We start from the raw sequence: 20,161 nt of genomic DNA on the forward strand, positions 1-20,161 counted from the left end.
ACTTTTTAATCGAGATGTAAAAGATTATCATGCAACAACAAATATCAAACAAAATAACAAAAACATGAAAACATTAAAAAACAACAACTTTTTTTTCAAGTACAATACTGCGTGTTCACGTATTCTACTATAAAGATGAGATACGAAGTCACGTGATGTGATATGCCCGTTCTGTGTTGTACCAAACTAGATCGATAATTTAATGCCTGTATCGATCCGATATCGACTTGGTATCGATATCTGTATCGATCAACCTCTACTACATCGGCTTCACTTCCACTATTCTAATGAACTGTCACTCTGAAGCGACTGTGAAATGCGCGTCATATCACTTCCTCCTCCTCCTCATCTGGTCGGAACCGGTCCCGGGGGGTTGCGAGTAGATAATGGGCCACTGATGCGACCTAATGAGGCGCGAGATGCGCGAGGACAAAGCTGACGCCTCGCATCTCCTCCCCGAGAGCACAGGTGCGCCGCGCCAGGTGAGGAGCACGACGAGCACCTCTTCCTGAGAAGGAGGAGGCGGAGCGAGCATGGAGGGCGTCCAGAGCGCGCAGGCGGCCGACTGCATGGCGGGCGAGCACTCGGCCGCCATGTGCGTCCCGGAACGCGAACGCGAGCGGGACCGGGCCGAGCTGTCTAGCCCCAGCCCGCCGGCCAGGCAGCGCTCCCTGCGGGCGGTCTACGTGCTGAACGACGGCTTGAAGGCGGTGATGGCCAGCAGCCCGGAGTCCGGCGCGCTGCACTGCCTGCAGCGGGCGTGCGACGCCGAGAGCGCCCTGCTCACCACCGTCACCTTCGGCAGGCTCGACTTCGGCGAAACCTCCGTGTTGGACAGCTTCTACGACGCAGGTATCTACAGTATGGTCAGAGTCAAGTCTTGCGCAACATTTGCGCCTCGTTCGCCCTTTTGCGACGTGCAAACGTCACGTGCGCTTTTCTTCAACTTGCTTCGAAATACCCACAAAGCTTTCGATTGTCTTCAGACGTGCGTGCAATTTTTTTTCTACTAAAAGTAGCGTACTTGTGAAGAGAACAATTCTGGAGTTAAGTCAACAAGTAGATGTTGTGAAATGTACTGTAAACATGCAGTACCTGTTTTGGTAGCTTGAGGTAGGAGTAGACAAAAAAAATGTTAATTGAGTTTTGTTACTTTAGAAGAATACATCTCAAGTCAAAGTAAAAAGTAGTCTTCTAAAAACGCACTCAAAGTATTCAGTTTTAAAAAACAACAACTACTCAAATAACGACTGAGTAAAGTGTTAAGTACCTGTGAATTTTATGGACTTTGTGTGCACGTGAGATTTTTTTTCTTCAAGGTTATTTTGGTTAACTAAAACTAAAGAAAAAAAAAAAACTATTTCGTTAACGTAATAAAATGAAAATGCTTTTTAATAAATAAAAACTAACGGAAACTACATTTTATGTTTACGAAACTAAGTAAAACTAAAACTAACTATAATTAGTTTTTGGTAATTAATTTATGCTTGAGCCTTTGGGGATGATTTTAAATGTGATTTTAAAGGGATACTTATTACCCATTTAGCCATTTTTGGCAGTCAAACATGAATATTTTGCCTATAATAAATTTGATATTTTCATTATTTTTCATGTACAATGGGTTATATGCCACGGAAGAGGCGGTACGTGATTTTGCACATCAGTTTATTTCCGGTCCGGGTTGCGAACGCGCAACCCAGGAGCACAAAGTCGGAAGCACAAGTATTTTTGACGCAGCCCACACGTCGCAAACCGAACCGGAAACAAACTGTTGTGCAAAAAACAGTCCCGCCTCTTCCGTGGCATATACCCCATTAGTACTTTTAAAAACACATTTTGCAACTTGCTGTCGATTGAAAATGACATCACAAGGGTTCAGGTAACCACTCACAGTTCAGCTTATGAATGTCACATGACCAAACCTAGAACAGGTGAGCTGTGATTGGTTACCTGAGCCCTTGTGATGTCATTTTCAGTCGACAGCAAGTTGCAAAATGTGTTTTTAAAGGCACTAATTGTACGTGAAAAATAGTGAAAGTATCAAGTTAATTATAGGCAAAATATGAACTTTTTATTGCTATAATGGGCTAAATAAGTGAAGTATCCCTTTAACTCATTCTCAGCCTTTGACAAGTATACTTGTCAATTGTATTTTTTAGAGCGGATATAAATGGGGGCTAATCTGACTATGCTCCACAGTAAATATCAAACTTGGAAACAACTTTACTGATGCCCAACCACCGGTAGATGACATCATTGCCCCATTTTATACGAAATAAACACAGTTTCAGAGTCCATGGGAGAAATGGCTATATTTTGGCAAACCTACATTTTTCTACTGTCAATTATAAAAGAACGGGACGGGACAAAAATGTAGGGAGTCTATTCCGTTATTTGGTAGATTCGGTTTATATATAATTATTGAACGTAATATCACATGGGTATTAAAAGTTTTGAAATTTTCTCAAATGGCTGGCAGTGAATGAAGGACGGTAATGTAATTTGATATTAACCGCCAGAATAAGGTTTGAAAGTGTGTCATACAGAAGTGATGTATTCTAGCAGCAGCCAATAGAAAAGCACCAAAAGATGATGTCGCTCCCATGCTGTTTTTTTTAAATATTGCGCACATTTTTTTTTAAACTAAAACTAACACTGAAACTAACTAAAACTAAGCATTTATTAAAGAACAAAAACTAATAAAAACTAACAGAACCACCTTGAAAACTAATTAAAACTAAATTAAAAAAACAAAAGTCAAAAAGGAAGTGAAAACGAAGTCAAATGAAAAATTCCCAAACTATAATAACCCTGACCTCAACACAATCGAGCGTTTCCCAAAAATAGATGTCGGCCTTATGGAGAGTTTCTAACTAAATGCATAACATCCGTGCAGACATCGCGGTGGTGGACATGAGCGATGTGTTCCGCCAGCCGTCCTTGTTCTACCACTTGGGCGTGAGGGAGAGCTTCGACATGGCCAACAACGTCATCTTGTACCACGACACCGACCCCGACACCGCACAGTCGCTCAAGGTGATTGATTGATCCATCGATTGATCGCCATTTCCTCATGTGTTACTTTTTGCTGGTCTTTGAACGTGACTTGTGTTTGCTTTTGTGCTTTTCAGGACATGGTTGCACAGAAGAACACAGTAAGTGTCTGTTGTGCGACTCACGTGTGACCTATTTTGAGAGTCACATTTGCGTGCGTGCCTTCGCTCTGTCCCAATCACCCGCTCGCTCATGTCCTCCCGAAATAGAATCCCTTCCAAAATATTAGCAGCTGTTCTTCCAAAGAAGTGATTTTGAATGCCTGAATTTTTTTTTTTTTTTTTTTTTTTTGTGGAGAAGGCGGTCCGTCCTCCTGGGTTAGGCTTTCCCCGGGTCCAGCTGCCTCCTGAATATCGAGGCTCTGGATTGCGCAATCAAGTAAGGCACAGTGGAGCGGGCAGCAAAGCATGCTGGGATATTGCGCTCATGTACTAACCGTGACAGAGGAGGAACAAGAGATTACATTGGCCTGGTTGTGCAAAAAAAAGAAGCCGCAAAAACTTGCAAGTCGCAAAAAGATGAGACGTGAGCTTGTAACATGTACTTGTGCACGCTTACAAAACTCAACATTGTGCTCAAAGCTTGACGGTACGTGAACAAACAACTGACTCTTGTTCTTCTAACCGTCTAACATGATCTTGGTCAGGTCAGCATGCGGGAAGCACAACATGACTGACTTATCATGCCATTGCGTGTGTTGGTGTCGTAACAGCTGAATAACAACAGATGACCTCCACACGTCGCCTAAAACCCGTCTAAAGCTAAGCCATGTTTCATGTAATTGCTTAATGTTGAACATGTGTGTAGGGCAGTATAAGAGAGCAGAGTATAAGAGAAAGTTGCCTTTAGTTTTCCCTTTGAGTGTCGAGTGTGTCTATGAATAATGGGCTTTTAGCAAAATTTAGGTCCAACAGGTGGAAAATTAGCTGTATATCAAAAACAAAACAATATCTTCTGCATGATCAAAAAATGGACCCCAACGCTGGCCGGTATCCACATTTCATCAGTAGAAAGACATAACTTCTTGAGGCTTCTTCTAAACTTGAGGCAAGGAGTCTCCATTTTAAGATCCCGTCCCTGTCGGCCTCCAGGCATCCAGCGGCAACTACTACTTCATCCCCTATATCGTGACGCCCAACCACGAGTACACCTGCTGCGAGAGCGACGCCCAGCGGAGGGCCAGCGAGTACATGCAGCCCAGCTGGGACAACCTCCTGGGGCCACTTTGCGTCCCCCTGATGGACCGCTTCACCAGCCTACTCAAGGACATCCATGTCACATCCTGGTCAGACACCAACTGAAAACCAATGTCACAGTTCATAGGATGTGTGCTTATCAAACTGGGGGTTCACAAAATCACGTACAATAAATTATGCTGTGGTAACTTTTAAAAAATAAGTTTGCGAACCCCTGCAGTAGACATTCAATGCTGATGGGCCGCTCAAACTTGTGTGTGGTCTCTCCAGCGCCTCCTTTAAGGACACCTTGCTCAACGACATCCGGAAGGCCAGGGAGAAGTATCAAGGCGAGGAGCTGGCCAAGGAGCTCTCCCGCATCAAGCTCCGCATCGACAACACCGAAGTCCTCACGCAGGACATCGTCATGAACCTGCTCTTCTCTTACAGGGACATCCAGGTGAACTTGTGTCAATATAAAATCATTCCAGACAATCGAGACGCGAGTCATGCATCAGATTATTTGCTTCACCAGGACTACGACGCCATGGTCAAACTGGTGCAGACCCTGGAGATGCTGCCTACTTGTGACCTGGCAACGCAGCCCATGATCCAGTTCCACTATGCCTTTGCACTTAACAGGTAACACGGGGAAGAACACACTCAAATGCTTTGTGACTGTAGTTTTCAGGTAGTCTCAAGTCTCCTTGTTTGCAGGAGGAACAGCCCCGGTGACCGTGAGCAGGCTCTACGCGTGATGCTGCACGTCCTGCAGTCATGCGAACACCCCGCTCCCGACATGTTCTGCCTGTGCGGGCGAATCTACAAGGACATTTTCCTGGACTCTGACTGCAAGGACACCAAGAACAGGGACAATGCTATACAGTGGTAAGGATACACGTCCAGCCTTAGCAATTACGGTGTATCCATGAGGGATGTCTGTTGAAGTCAAGGCCAAACAACCGTTGCAGGTACAGGAAGGGCTTTGAGCTGCAGCCTACACTCTACTCGGGCATCAACCTGGCTGTTCTCCTCATCGTTGCTGGCCAACAGTTTGAGAGCTCCATGGAACTGAGGAAAATTGGTAAGAGGATCCCGAAGTCGACATCCAACCACTTGGCAGAGGCATCAGGTCCAAGTTTTTCCTCACAGTAACATCCGGGAAGTTTCCTTTGGTTCTCCACTGATTGCGCATCCTAATCAAACAGGCTTAATGTAGCTACTTGTTGGAGTTTCCAGACCCATTGTTGACCAAACAACGGGTCTTTACTTTAGTGTTTTTGCTATGACACCTCAGTGGAAAAGTTCATAGCCAAAAGGCACATCTTCAGTGTGACATCATCACTCATTTGTGACGTAAGAGGAAATGATATGCAGATGCAAACAATACCGGAGAATCAAATGACTGGCAACTGGTTCTTGCCTTTTGATTCCCATCCCTACGAGCGAGTGTCTCAATTTATCGCCTGGTGGATCTTCAGAAAGCCAAATGCACAAGAACACTCCTCAGTCAAGGTACGGTTGTATTTTCCAGGTGTTAGGTTGAACAGTCTGTTGGGACGCAAAGGTTCCCTGGAGAAAATGAACAACTACTGGGACGTGGGCCAGTTCTTCACCGTTAGCATGCTGGCCAGTGACATCCCTAAGGCCACCCAAGCTGCTGAGAAGCTCTTCAAGCTGAAGCCACCTCTGTGGTAAGAGCTGATGTCCTCATAAGAACCAATTTGAAATTTGATGGCAACACCTAAAACTGGTAGTCCCTCTTCATAGGTACCTGCGTTCTGTGGTGCAGAACCTACAACTGATCCAGAGGTTTAAAAAGCAGTTGGTGGAACATTCCCCCCAACGGGACAGACTCAACTTCTGGATGGACATCATTGTGGAGGCCACGCAGGGAACCACCAACCGACTGCGTTTTCCTGTACGGACACCAAAATACATCCAGCTGGATCCAGTATCCCAAGACTGTTGTCCGACATCTCCCGGTTTTATCTCCTGTTCCAGGTACTGATTCTGGAGCCCACTAAAGTGTACCAGCCCTCGTATGTGTCCATCAACAATGAGGCTGAAGAGAAGAACGTCTCCATCTGGCACGTGTCCCCTGCTGAAACGGTACCAGGCATCTATCCCTTACTGTAACTGAAAACCGTCCTTGTTCTCCTCGGTGGCCATCTGTTGTGTTTCATGTGTTGCAGAAAGGCATACACGAATGGAATTTCACCGCCATGTCCATCAAAGGCATCAGGTACATTTGAGAGCAGAGACCAACCGCAATAGATACGATTGGGGGTACGATTATAAATCTCAACTTGCCTTCAGCATCAGCAAGTTTGATGAGCGCTGCTGCTTCCTCTACGTCCACGACAACTCTGACGACTTCCAGATTTATTTCTCCACCGAGGAGCAGTGCGCTCGGTAAGGAAGCACAACTCCGTTTTGCGTTTTAGTGCGATTGCGCATTAACGCGTGAATGCGCATCCACTCAGGTTCTGCTCCATGGTGAAGGAGATGATATCGGACGGTACCGGCAACGCCGTGGAGTTGGAGGGCGAAGGAGATGGAGACACTCTGGAGGTGAGTGTGATTGCGGTGATTTCCACTGACTGGACTCTACAGTGGTACCTTGACAACTCCAACGTACTCGTTGTTTGAAGATGTACTTGTAAGTCAAGCAACGAGCATACTCCAGTGTGGCACTTGTTTTTGCAATGCGGCAGTACGAGTACGACACGGACGAGACGGGTGACCGAGTGGTGCTGGGGCGAGGAACCTACGGGGTGGTGTACGCAGGGAGGGACGTCAGCAACCAAGTCCGGATTGCCATCAAAGAGATCCCGGAGCGGGACAGCAGGTGGGTGATGCGAAATCTCATGATAAACAAGTTGGCTTTAACAAAGACAACACTGCAGACTTTTTGTTTTTATGGGCTAAACCCCTCAACTGGAACGTCCCGCTGAGCACTGTGACAACAGACTGCACAAAATCAAATTAGACTATCGTCATCTCTGTAGAAGACAGCTGAAATGCTCCCATTAGCTTGAAGTGTCTGCAAATTCAGGGTCATTAGAAGAACTAGCCGTCTCCTCCTCCCTCGCCTTCATTTCACATTTCCGTTTATGTAACGTGATTTTTGAGTTTGATAGTTTATCGGTACAGAATTAGCTGAGATATTGGTCTATTGGCGGTGACATGGCTCGCACGTCTGTAGAGCTGACGTTAGCTTAGCATGCTAGGTTTAGCTAGTTTATTCAATGACAACCCAAGGAAATATTTATGACATTCCTTTAATGAAATACCTTCCAAAAACCTGATGATGGAGCTTTAGTTCCCAGTATGTTCCGTTAGAGGCAACTACTATGTCTTGTGATCTTGCGATTTACGACATCCATTTGAATTTGTCCTCATCAGGCTCTGATGGAGTAATTGAAAAAAAAAAAGACTTGACAAGTATCAATAAAAACGGTTCCTCTCTCTCTCTCTCTCTCTCTCTCTCGGTCAATCAGGTACTCGCAACCTCTTCACGAAGAGATCGCCCTGCACAAGTACCTCAAGCACAGGAACATCGTCCAGTATTTGGGCTCCGTTTCCGAGAATGGATACATCAAGATCTTCATGGAGCAAGTCCCTGGAGGTGTGTGTGTGTGTTGCAGTTGGCAGTGGTTTAGTCGTATTGATTATGTAGGTGTACCTAAGACTAGAGCAACTGACCGTAACTGGGCAAACTTGTTTTATTTTAAGGAAATTACAACTGTACCTTGACTTACCAGATTTTCACGTTAGATTTGGTAGCTACAGAGGATTAGCGACATTTCAATTCATTTGGAAGTCGAAAACTGATGTGACCAAGTAAATCGAGTTGAGATCTCTGTCAGGGAACAAATCCAATTGGTAAGTCATCCTCTTGTCACCCCTCCAGGGAGCTTGTCGGCATTGCTGCGCTCCAAATGGGGTCCCCTGAAGGAGGCCACCATCATCTTCTACACTCGACAGATCCTGGAGGGCCTGCGCTACCTGCACGAGAACCAGATCGTCCACAGGGACATCAAGGTCTGACAAAGACAGGTCAATGTTCGTCATCAATTACTAACTACTTTACTAACTACTCATCCTTCTTCTAGGGCGACAACGTTCTCGTTAACACCTACAGTGGCGTTCTGAAGATTTCAGACTTTGGTACCTCCAAGCGGCTGGCGGGAGTCAACCCCTGCACCGAGACCTTCACAGGTAATTTGTACTTCTGAGTAATGTGGTCTTAAAAACTCAGTAAAGCGAGTTGAGAAGTCTGTTCCTGAGCTCGCTATACAAGTTTGAACGTTTCAGACTGGGAAGTACATGCAGTGGTATCAATGGAAACGCTTCCAGGTGGCATGCTGGAGTATGCGCACACGCATTGGCATTGATGCACCATCTGGCTTTCTCCATTGGCCAGAGCTGTGTGCAATTAGATTAGCTAATCAAGCACAGGCAGAACGCTGTTTATCTTTCATTAGTCGGTGTATCCGTGGCGGTGCGTGTCCTTATCTCATCCTCCTCCTCACTTTTATTGTCCTCTCTCGACTGCTAAGTAGGGCAAATTCCACATCTGCTCAAGACTCATCACTAGACCTTATGTTCCGCGTTAACCAAGCAATATCTGGATGTGCAGGCACTCTGCAGTACATGGCGCCAGAGATCATTGATAAGGGCCCCCGGGGGTACGGCGCCCCGGCCGACATCTGGTCCCTGGGATGTACCATCATAGAAATGGCCACCGGCAAACCTCCGTTCCACGAGCTGGGCGAGCCACAAGCCGCCATGTTTAAGGTTGCCGACCCGTTTCGCCTCCAATGGCGATATAAAGACGCTGTGTACGATTTTCATATACGTTCTCAAACCCCTCTCCCTCCCACAGGTGGGCATGTTTAAGATCCACCCGGAGATACCCGAGTCTCTGTCGCTGGAGGCCAAGTCGTTCATCCTGCGCTGCTTCGAGCCCGACCCTCACAAGCGAGCGCTGGCCTCCGACCTCCTGAAGGACACGTTTGTGCGACACAACGCCAAGGGCAAGAAGAGCAAGATCGCCTTCAAGCCGTCAGGTGTGGCGCACACCAACAAATCGCTTCTTTTGGATTGCTGATCAGAATCTTACCGTAGACTGACGTCAGTGATCTTCGTTTGTTTTCAAGGTGTAACGGTGACGTTTTGTTTTTTTTGCGCATTTGCCAGACTACATCCACGTTTCGCTACCGGTGCAGCTGCAGTGTGAGGCCACTGGGAGCAGCAGCAGCGAGCATGGCTCCATGAGTCCCGACTGCGACTCCAAACACGACGTCTTCTTTCAGAAAAAGAAAAGCTCCGGCTCGGAGAACCTGCTCAAGCCGCCCAACTCCAACTACCTGAGGTGCCACTTGCTTCCATACGCGTGTGCCAAGATTCAAGCAGTCGTTCCCAAACATTCTGCCGTCAGATCAGATCCAATTGTACTTCATTAAGTCCTTATGTTTATTGATTTATGAAGAATAAGGTTGTCCATCTATGCTAGCGACATGTAGCAGTATTTTTTTGTGAGCCCAAGAAGAAGAAAAGAAAATATTTCACGCCCCCTCCAACATGACTATAAATAGTATTATTCGTCTACAAGATTGTTTTCAGTTACTGACCTGTATATATGACTGGATAGCTGCTAGCCCATACACACCCGTCCGTGCAAGCCGTTGAAGTCACAGGGCGGCTATTTTGCTCCTCCCATCTCGCAAGCAGACTACTGTACTGTATCAACTATACGCTATACGTACAGATGAGACATATACAGCTCGGCGGCACTTAGTATAAGGCCGGACAATTTAATAAAAAAATAATTAATAAAAAAATAAATATACGATTCCTCCTGTGCTAAACATCATTAAGCATATCATTTATACATGTATTTATGTACGGTATTTAAGGCAAGTTGTAAAATGTCTTGAGTGATCTTGTTTATGTTTAACAAATTTAAAACATCATAAATCATGCTGGTTTTTAGAAGTACTGTCTCAAATGTTCTCCAATTTCGCTACTGTAAATGTATCGGATGGTATGGCGAGGAAAGGTTTCTTGGGAGGAGCAATATGGCGGCCTCGCCACCTTAAAAAGTCTTGGCCTATCGGCTGTCCAGTCATATAAATATAGATCAGTGTTTTCCGTACATCTTTATACAGGAGCGAATATTTCCTGCAAACTCTCTGACAATGAGAGCACCGCCGGCACCTACTGTAGTGGATGTACAATTACACGTTATTGGACATATTTTGTGCCAAAGTTTTTGCACAGTACTTTTGATACATTTTTACAATGTGTTGAAGAAGTTCCTTTTACAAAGTTCAAACTTAGAAAAACAAAACAAAACAAAACATAAGATGGTCTTTTGATTGCGGACTTTCACCGATCGTGAACGTGTCCCCAAAATAAATGAGGCGTCACCGTGTAAACCTATGAAGACATTTTTTTTTGTCAGTTTATATGCATTTTTCAAGTGTAAAATCTAGCGATGATGTGAATGAACGTGTGTGTTTGGGTGTTTGGGGTGGCAGGTGGCCTTATTGTGGTCACAGCATGCACCACTACCTTTTACAGCACTAATATCATCAGGCTTGATAACTTTACTAGCTATCTTGTGTTGACTCTGCTGGGCACACACAGTAGCCAGGAGAGGCATGTATCTGCAAACGCTATAAAAAGAAAAAAACAAAACCAAAAAAAACCAGCGTCGAGTTGACTGTGTGTGCGTGCCAGCGTTCCAGACGAGGGCTCGGTGTCGGAGGACCGCAGCGGCGCCCCCCCCTCGCCCGAGGACCGGGATGGCGGCCTGTTCCTGCTCAAGAAGGACAGCGAGAGGAGAGCCATTTTGTTCAAGGTCCTCAACGAGGACCAGGAGAAGGTCATCTCCAACCTCAAGGAGAACTACATACAGGTGTGCCAATCAGGGTCATTATAGTTTTGGAATTTTCATTTGAGTTACTTTTGATTTCGTTGTTTATTTATTTATTTTTTATTTATTTATTTATTTATTTTTTTAATTTGGTTAATTTTAATTCGTTTTCACAGTGCTTCTGTTAGTATTCATTAGTTTTAGTTATTTAATAAGTGCTTAGTTTTAGTATTAGTTTTTTGTTTAAAGAAATGTGTATAACTTGTGCACGATATTTATTTCTTTTTTTTAATCACTCATTCACACAAGCTCACTTAATGTAAGCCACACGTGGGTCTCCCAGGCGGAGGAGCGAACCCACGCCAACCGGCACCAAAAGGAAGTGACGGTTCCACTCCTCCACCTGGAGCCCACTTGTGCACACTATTAAAAAAAAAAAAAAAAAACAACAACATGGGACTGACGTCATCTGAAGGTGCTTTTCTATTGGCTGCTGCGAGATGACGTCACCTGTGTTCATATCAAAATAAATCGACTTCAAATCACACTTAAAAATCATTCCCAAAGGCTCACGCATGAAATTAATGACCAAAGACTAAAACAAAGGACATTTTTGCAATCATTATAGTTAGTTTTAGTTACCTTTGTAAACATAAAACGTAATTAAAGTTAGTTTTCATTTTTTTGAAAGCATTTTCGTTTTTATTTTATTACGTTAATGAAATTGTTTTTTGAATTTTAGTGTTTTCGTTAGTTTTAGTTCATTAAAATAACTTTGGTGCCAATCGCAACACGATTGTTTTCAACAATTTCAGGGAAGTACTTCTCTTGCCAACAGCGCTACCAGTACCATTTGTGGTACGTGGACTCCCTCTAGTGGGCAACTGAGGGCATGCACTTTGAGTTTCACTAATAGAAAATAAATAAATATCATAGAGGGTTGTGGAGTTGAATTCTAAACATGTCTACTCGCGGTTTGGCAACCACGGATTCACAGATTCATTTATATTTATTATTTTTTTTTAATTTAAAGATTTTGTGTGTGTTATTGGGGGTAGTGATAGACCGATATGTTTTTTTTCAAGGACGATACTGATACAGATTATTAGTAGTCAAGGAGGCCGCTAACCGATATTTCAAGCCAATATTCATTTGCAGTAAAAAAGAAAGAAAAACAAATTTAACTGTATTGACAGATTTGTTAAAAACATTGCAGAGCTTCCTGGGTCATTAGCATGTGTTAGCTAAATTAAAAAAATAATAACAAAAATTAAAAATTCAGTAAATATATCCCTAAAGATTTCTACTGTCAATAGTTTTCTAAAATTTCAACTTCATTTCTTGATTTTATTTATTTATTTTTAATAAAAAGTGTAGGGAGTTCCGAATTTTTATAAAGTGGAAATGTAAATAGTTCCATAAATTAAACGTTCCCCGTATCTCACTGGGTAAAAAATGCATGCGAATGTAGCTCATTTGGGCTTTTTGTTAGGGTTTGAAAAACGTCTCAAAAGATCTTTGCAGTCTGAATATGTTCCAAATGTGTTTACGCAAATAAAAACTGACTGCGAGCATCTTACAGTTCCTGATGAAAACCCCAAAATTCGTTCGCAAGTACTCATTGCTCAGTGAGATACATAACCGCTTTATCGGCAGCTTCAGATTAAAAAAAAAATATATATAATAATAATTGGTCTGGCCAATAATCGGTCTATTCCTAATTGTGGGGAAGCCAACACCCTTTTTTGTGGGAAATGGGAAAAAAAACAAAAAACTATAGCGTACAATAATACTAAATATTCCTTTTTGCTTGACAATTTGGGGACACTTGGACGTAATACTCTCATGCCGTTTAATGTTGGTCATTATTTGTAGGGATGTAACGATATCCAAACATCACGATACGATATCACAATATGAAGGTCACGATACGATAATTATCACAAAATTGTGGGGAGGTTGGTCATACAAAAAAAATGTATATTGTAAAAAAAAATCAGCTACTACATACTAAAAAAACCCACACAATATTGTGATTCTGTACATTACATAAATATATGTAAAAATATATATAAAATATATACTGAGGCACTTACTTGCTAATGCAAGCAGATATTGAGCTCCTCCACATATCAACTCTTTTCACAAGCAGATTACGTTCTCTGTCATCTGAACATTAACGTGGATTTGAAACATAGAAGGGCCAAAACATGCCTTGTGAAAATTTAACTGCACTAAAAAAAAATAGCCACCAGAGGATGCTAGAACTGCACAATGGAAATCAACCTGACTTTTTGAACAGATGTGCTACTGTTAATATCATGACATCATGATGATGATATATTGCGGCAGTTTTAATATATCAATAGCACGATATTGCCGTTATCATTACATCCCTAATAAATGGTGGTATTGGTAAATATAAGAGTAAAATAAGTGAGCAACCATGACTCAGCAAAAATGACAAGCTGACCACTCTCGACAATGACACATTTCCCCATACTGTCAAAGTTGAAAGCGCGTTTTGTTTTTTGTCGGCATCCGTTTCAGGGCAGCGAGGAGCTGCAGCTGTCGGTGGAGCACATCAAGCAGATCATCTGCATCCTGCGAGACTTCATCCATTCCCCTGAGAGGCGCGTCATGGCCGCCACCATCTCCAAGCTCAAGCTGGACCTGGACTTCGACTCCACCTCCATCAACCAGATCCAGCTGGTGCTCTTTGGATTCCAGGACTCGGTGAGTGCGTCCTGCGGCGCTGCGTGCGCCTAGGACATCCGAGTCAACATTGGGGGGGAATTTTTTTTTAAAGCACTCCAATTTCATTTCACATCATGACAAAAAAAGTGTACCAAAAAAAAAAAAAAAGTTTCTTTCTCACGTCGATGATGTGTTGAACTGCCGCGGTGTAGCGCCAACTACTGCCGAGGAGGACTTACTCCATGTCAGATTTTTATTTTTTTAGCTGCTATTTGCATCCATGAGTACTCGATACAGATACCTGCTCTCAGTACTGGAGCTAGGTTTAAAAAAAATTGAATACTGTAATCGATATCGAATCGATTTTCCTTTTCAAGCCCGATATCAATTCATAAAACACGATTTGATGACTTTAATCTCTTTTCCCCATAAATTCTTAAGAAAATCGAATTTTGAAGGACAATTTTTAAACTAAACTCAACTTTATTTATAAAGCACTTTAAAACGAGCATTGCTGGATACAAAGTGCTGTACATGGAACAGAAATCGGTGATGCAGGAAAGAATAAGATAAGTATAAAAACAAGTATACAAACACGTGCGTATACAGGTAAATAAAGTTTACATCAATATATTAATAAGAAGTAGGAGAGCAAATAAATAAATATTATAAATAATTTTCTTGAAATTTATTTATAAACTTTATTTATAAACTTATTGCACTTTTAGACAATTCATTATTGTGATTGTTTTTATTTATTGTTATTTAGTATTATTATTATTATTTATCATATTTATTTATTTATTGTCATTATTATAATTATTGAATTAGAATGATGCAACTATTTTCATCTCATCCTTGCTGATTTCAATGTTTGTGTCACACTTATGTGATTATAAAACACATTAAAATGTACTTTGAAATGTAATATTTGTACAGTTTTGATCATGTCCTTGACATTTAAGAAGAATTGATGTTTCATTATTTAATCGATATCAGACTGAAGTGAAGCGAATCGCATCGGGAAAAAAAAAAATCAAAATCGAATCGAACTCTTGTGAATCAAAATGGAATTGACTGAGGAAATTAGAATCGATACCCAGTCCTACTCAGTATTTCCCAAAATTTTGAGGCAGCAGTTTTAAGAGAGTTATTAAAAATAGCTGTGAATTAAAAAAATAAAATAAAAATAAGAGAGCTCAGAATTTTCATTTGGCAGTCTTACTGATTCAACATATCATTTATTAAAAAAAAAAAACAGCTGTGAATTTGTTTTTTTATTTTAGTTTTTGTTAATTTTTTTTAAGAGAGCTCAGAATTGTTAATTTGGCAGTCTTACCGATTGAACATATTTAAAAAAACAAAAAAAACAAAACAGTTGTGAATTTTTTTAAATTTATTTTTGTATTATTATTTTTTATTTTTTAAGAGAGCTCAGAATTGTTCATTCGGCAGTCTTAACAATTCAGAATAAAATTTAAAAAAAAAACCAAAAAACCAAACAAACCCTGAATTGTTTTTTTTTTTAAATAAATAAATAAATAAATAAATAAATAATATACATATATATATATATATATATATATATATATGTATATATATAAATATTATATTTTTTTTATTTACATTTTTTTTATTTTTTATTTTTTAGGAGTGCTCAGAATTGTTCATTTGCAGGCTTACCGATTCAACATATTTAAAAAACAAAACAAAAAAACAAAAAAAAACAAAAAGAATTTTCTATTTTTTTATTTTTAAAAAATATTCTTATTTAAAAAAAAAAAAAAACAGCTGTGCATGTGGCGTTTGCTGGCGTTAGGTGAACAAGGTCCTGAGGAACCATCACATCAAACCTCACTGGATGTTCGCCATGGACAACATCATCCGCAGGGCCGTGCAGGCCGCCATCACCATCCTCATCCCAGGTGCGATGCTCACCTGGACAGGTGCTCCGTTCCAATTTCATTTGACATAATGACACGAACTCCTCGTCCCGCAGAGCTGCAGACGCACTTCGGCCCGGCGTCGGAGTGCGAGGGCGCCGAGAAGGACGACGAGGTGGACGAGGACGAGGCCGACTTTGGCGCAGTCTTGGCGCCGGCTGCTGCCGTCGCCGCCGCCGCCGAGCCCGGGACCGCCGGCGCCGACCCCGCGCCACACCCGGCCCACGCCCACGAGCACCAACGCTCGCACCACCACCAGATGGGGGCGCAACTGGGCCGCCTCAAGCAGGAGACCAGCAGGTACAAAATGTGGACAGGATGTCATGATAGTGATGTAAAACACTTAGCTTTGTTTTTTGTTTTTTGTTTTTTTGTCCTCCTTGAGAACAAAAAGTGTCACTTGGGGGAATAGGGGACTTTTTAACTCATTCACTGCCAGTCATTATAGAAAATTTTTACATTTCCAATACTCACGTGATATTACATTCAATAATTATTTATAAACCGAATCTACCAAATAACAGAATAGACTCCCTACTTTTTGTCCCGTCCCGTTCTTTTATAATTGACAGCAGAAAAATGTAGGTTTGCCAAAATACAGCCATTTCTCCCATGGACTCTGAAACTGTGTTTATTTCCTATAAAATGGGGCAATGATGTCATCTACCGGTGGTTGGGCATCAGTAAAGTTGTTTCCAAGTTTGATATTTACAGTGGAGCATGCTCAGATTCGCCCCCATTTAGCACCGCTCTAAAAAATACAATTGACAAGTATACTTGTCAAAGGCAGTGAATGTTAATTAATTAAATAATTAATTAATTAAATAATTAATTAATTAATTTTTGTGTGTGTAATAAAGTCAATTTTTTTCCCAAGAGAAAAAGATGTAAGGTATATTTTGAGAGTAGTCCTATTTTTAGTAAATAAAGGCATTTTTTTCAGAATAAAAGGCGGACCATGAGTGGAAAAAAAAAAAAAAAAAAGTCTATTTTTGTTAAATAAACAAAATACTTCATAATTAGTTTGGAAAAATGTGGTTTTGTTCTTCTCATATAGGAATTTGACATCACTACTTCATGATGGCATAATATTATCATATAATATGCAGACAAAATAAAACATTACAATTTTAAAGCTTTATTCTCGTAATTTTTTTTTTCCATTTGAAAAATAGGAATTTTTAATTGTACCATTTCACCTGTCTCGAAAACGGCAACTTTAGAATTCCTATGGCCTATATAAACTGTAAAAATAATAATAATAATAATAAGTTATGGCAAAACATTTTCTACAATTAAATTACAAAAATTTACTGATACTGTTGATTTTACAGTTAAAAATGTACTTTAGTCAAAACAAAAAATCTTTATTTTGTTAAGTAAAATACTTCATAATTAGCATGAACAAAGTATGGTTTTGTTCTCATATAGGAATTTGACCTTGTTACTTCATGATGGCATAATATTACGATCATTTGTAAGATGATTTTTTTTTAATGCAGGCAAAACAAAAGATTACAACTTTTTTTTCATGAAGTAAAGCTTTATTCTCGTAATTTTTTTCCATCTGAAAAATATTAATTTTTAATTGCATCATTTCACCTGTCTCGAAAATTGCAACTTTTGAATTCTTATGGTCTACATACACTGTTGAAGGAAAATAAATAAATAAATAAAAATAAAATATATATATATATATATATATATATGGTAAATCATTTTCTACATTTACAATACAAAAATTTACTGACACTAATGATTTTACAGTTAAAAAAAACTGTATTTAATTAAATATTTAATGATAAAAAGTTAGCATGAAAACATTGTTTTACCTGAAATTTTTTAGACGTAAAATAGTGACAGCTGTGAACCCTCCGAGGGGATTGTTAGATTTTATTTTTTTCCCATCCCTGCACTCAAAGGTTTTATTGTGTAAGTAGCAGATTGCTTTTGTCCACTTGACTGCCTGCAAGCGTGACTTTTGAGTTTGTTGAAGTGACGCAGGCGAGGCGAGGGAGCGTCACTTGACTCGCCGGCTGCTTTTTACTACTCGACTTGCGCAAGAGGAACACGACTGTGATGAAATCCTACTCAAGCGTGTTTAAAAATGTTCACGTCACCTCATGCGCCGCGTCGGGACCTCAATGATGGTCCTCTGTTGCCCCCGACAGGCTGCTGGAGGAACTGCTGCACAAGGAGCGAGAGTACCAGCAGGTCGTGAAGGCCACGCTGCAGCAGCGCGCGCAAGACCTGGACCTGGTTCGAGTCCGTCACAGACCGCCAGGTGCTCCAAATGTGCTCTTCGAACGGGACACATAAAAAGGAAAGGATGTTATTGAAGACATATAAAATATAAATAAATAAATAAAAAATAAATAAATAATATAGAAAAACATAGTCTATTCTTTCATCAGGAAATTTTTTTTGACTTTGTTTCCATTTTGCAGCAATTTAGCATTAGAATATGGTAAAGTTTCATCAATATTCACATTCCTGGTGAAAACAGTGGGGGAAAGAGCTCGTTTGCAACATGGCCCTGGTTGATCTCTTATACTCTGCTGCCACCTGCTGGCTGTTTGTGTAATAACTACCATTTCTGCAACCGTTCTTTGCAGTTGAGAAGCTGCATCAAAGCTTTCTGTATGTGCTCTAGCATAAAAAAACAGCAAAAAACGTATAATATGTCTTTGGGACACTTAAAACATTAAAAAAACGTATTTATACGTTTTTGGGAGCAAACGAGTTAAGCATATTTATTCATGTATTTAAGACAAGTTGTAAAATGTCTGAAGTGCTCTTGTTTGTGTTTACTACATTTAAAACACCACAAATGATGCTGTTTCTCCGAAGTACTGTCTCAAATATTCTCCAATTTGGATACTGTAAATGTATAGGATGATCGTATTGCGAGAAACGTTTCTTGGGAGGAGCAATATGGCCTCCTCGCCGCCTCAAAAGTTTTGGCCTACTGGCTATTCCGTCATATACATATATAGATCAGTGGTGATCTACTAGCTTAACATATAATAGAAAACGACATTGAAGGGCTAACGAGTAGCATCGTTAGCAAACGATGTGTCATAACCCTTAAACGTGGATATTTGAAAACAAACGCTGAATGGAACGATACTCACACTAGGCATTAGATTCTTCATCATTTTGTGATAACTGCAGCTTACTAAGTCAGCTGTCAAACGATCATTTTTTTGCGTGTACGTCGATATAATTCGACTTTCTTTTCCCGTTTGTGTTTTCCCGCAGACATTTCCCCTCCGTCCATCTTCCACATTCCGGCGGACCACGAGCCGGACAAGCAGCTCACCGATTGGCTGAAGGAGCAGGGGGGGGACCCAGACACGATTGACAAGGTGACGACATTGATGCGTCAACAAAAAAGGGCTGCCTTTTGATGATGAAACTCCTCAAAAAAACATCAACACAGTTCATGTGTGTAAATATTTGCGTTGTGTAGTTTGTACTTGAAGAATACACACTGACCGACATCCTGAACGACGTCACCAAAGACGATTTACGCTGTCTCCGCCTCAGGTAATCGACAATTCGCCCGCCAAAAAAAACAAACAAACTCTCAGCTAAGTGCCGCCTCCTCTTCCTCAGGGGCGGCGTCCTGTGCCGAATCTGGCGGGCCATCCAGAGGCACCGGGAACGAACGAGGCTGCGGGGAGACGAGCGCTCAGAGGACGAAGCTTGACGCTCGCCAAAGTTCCGTTAGGACTTTTTTTTTTTTTTTTTAGCTTTTTCTTTTGCTTTTTTTCATTCTTAACTTGACCAAAGCGGTTTAGTGCAGGCACTCGTCTGTCTTGTTGTTGTTGTTGTTGTCATGTGTGCTCATCGTGTTTTGTTGCATTCATAGCATTATGCAATCATGGAAGAAAATTGCCTTTGCTGCACTTATTGATGAGTAAAGGAAACTAACAAATTAAGCATCATTATTTAAAAAAATTGATTTTAAAAACTTATTCTATCATAATAATGTGTCAAAATTCTACTTGTGCTGTTTTCTTCATAAAATATTTTAAAGCTAGCTGCGATTATGTCTTTAACTTATTGCCGATATCATCAATCAGCTTTGAGAAGTACGTCATTGTTTTTGTTCAATTAAATGACTTTTTGAGCCCCGTACCAGCCTCCATGCCTCGTTTGCTTCCCTGCGCTTGGCTCCACATCAGCACAAATCTGACAGTGAAAAAAAAACAGTGAAAAGGGCAATTTTTCAGTGAATGATGAGGGTCGAATCCCACAAAAAAAAAAGAAAAAAAAAAAGAAGAAAATCCCCTGATAAGCAAATTGGCAAGTGCCAAACTCGATTTCGACCAAGGAGTGGAAAGTTCAACCATTGGCTTTCAAAAGTAAGTAGCCTAACATAGAAAAACAAAAACAAAAAA

The 20,161-nt window shown here is 41.0% G+C and overlaps 1 protein-coding gene across 3 annotated transcripts; it reads left to right on the forward strand.

Moving 5' to 3' along the window:
* The first annotated feature begins 371 nt into the window (after positions 1-371).
* Positions 372-19,898, forward strand: map3k15 (mitogen-activated protein kinase kinase kinase 15). 3 transcript variants are annotated; one of them, XM_077509489.1, is made up of 30 exons: positions 372-852; positions 2,897-3,036; positions 3,132-3,155; positions 3,352-3,432; positions 4,146-4,339; positions 4,521-4,689; positions 4,765-4,871; positions 4,947-5,117; positions 5,201-5,313; positions 5,764-5,923; positions 6,000-6,150; positions 6,234-6,341; positions 6,425-6,474; positions 6,549-6,644; positions 6,716-6,803; positions 6,947-7,080; positions 7,733-7,860; positions 8,146-8,276; positions 8,348-8,453; positions 8,875-9,032; positions 9,121-9,304; positions 9,435-9,609; positions 10,980-11,157; positions 13,666-13,851; positions 15,632-15,737; positions 15,812-16,055; positions 17,927-18,039; positions 19,017-19,123; positions 19,228-19,304; positions 19,374-19,898. In XM_077509489.1, exons 1-30 carry the CDS (start codon positions 534-536, stop codon positions 19,465-19,467), a joined length of 4,092 nt encoding a protein of 1,363 aa, XP_077365615.1. In that variant the 5' UTR covers positions 372-533; the 3' UTR covers positions 19,468-19,898. The 3 variants fall into 3 exon arrangements, with proteins under 3 accessions (XP_077365615.1, XP_077365616.1, XP_077365617.1); XM_077509490.1 differs by having other exon boundaries at positions 3,355-3,432; XM_077509491.1 differs by lacking the exon at positions 3,352-3,432.
* Positions 19,899-20,161: the final 263 nt, after the last annotated feature.

The sequence above is a fragment of the Festucalex cinctus genome, chromosome 20, assembly GCF_051991245.1.
Source record: "Festucalex cinctus isolate MCC-2025b chromosome 20, RoL_Fcin_1.0, whole genome shotgun sequence".
In the NCBI taxonomy this organism is placed as follows: domain Eukaryota; kingdom Metazoa; phylum Chordata; class Actinopteri; order Syngnathiformes; family Syngnathidae; genus Festucalex; species Festucalex cinctus.

Excerpts from the sequence above, each read along its gene's own strand:
- map3k15 (XM_077509489.1), top strand. The coding sequence starts at position 534 with ATGGAGGGCGTCCAGAGCGCGCAGGCGGCCGACTGCATGGCGGGCGAG. Across the intron at positions 6,475-6,548 it reads ATGTCCATCAAAGGCATCAG|CATCAGCAAGTTTGATGAGC; the intron begins GTACATTTGAGA and ends ACTTGCCTTCAG. Across the intron at positions 7,861-8,145 it reads CATGGAGCAAGTCCCTGGAG|GGAGCTTGTCGGCATTGCTG; the intron begins GTGTGTGTGTGT and ends TCACCCCTCCAG.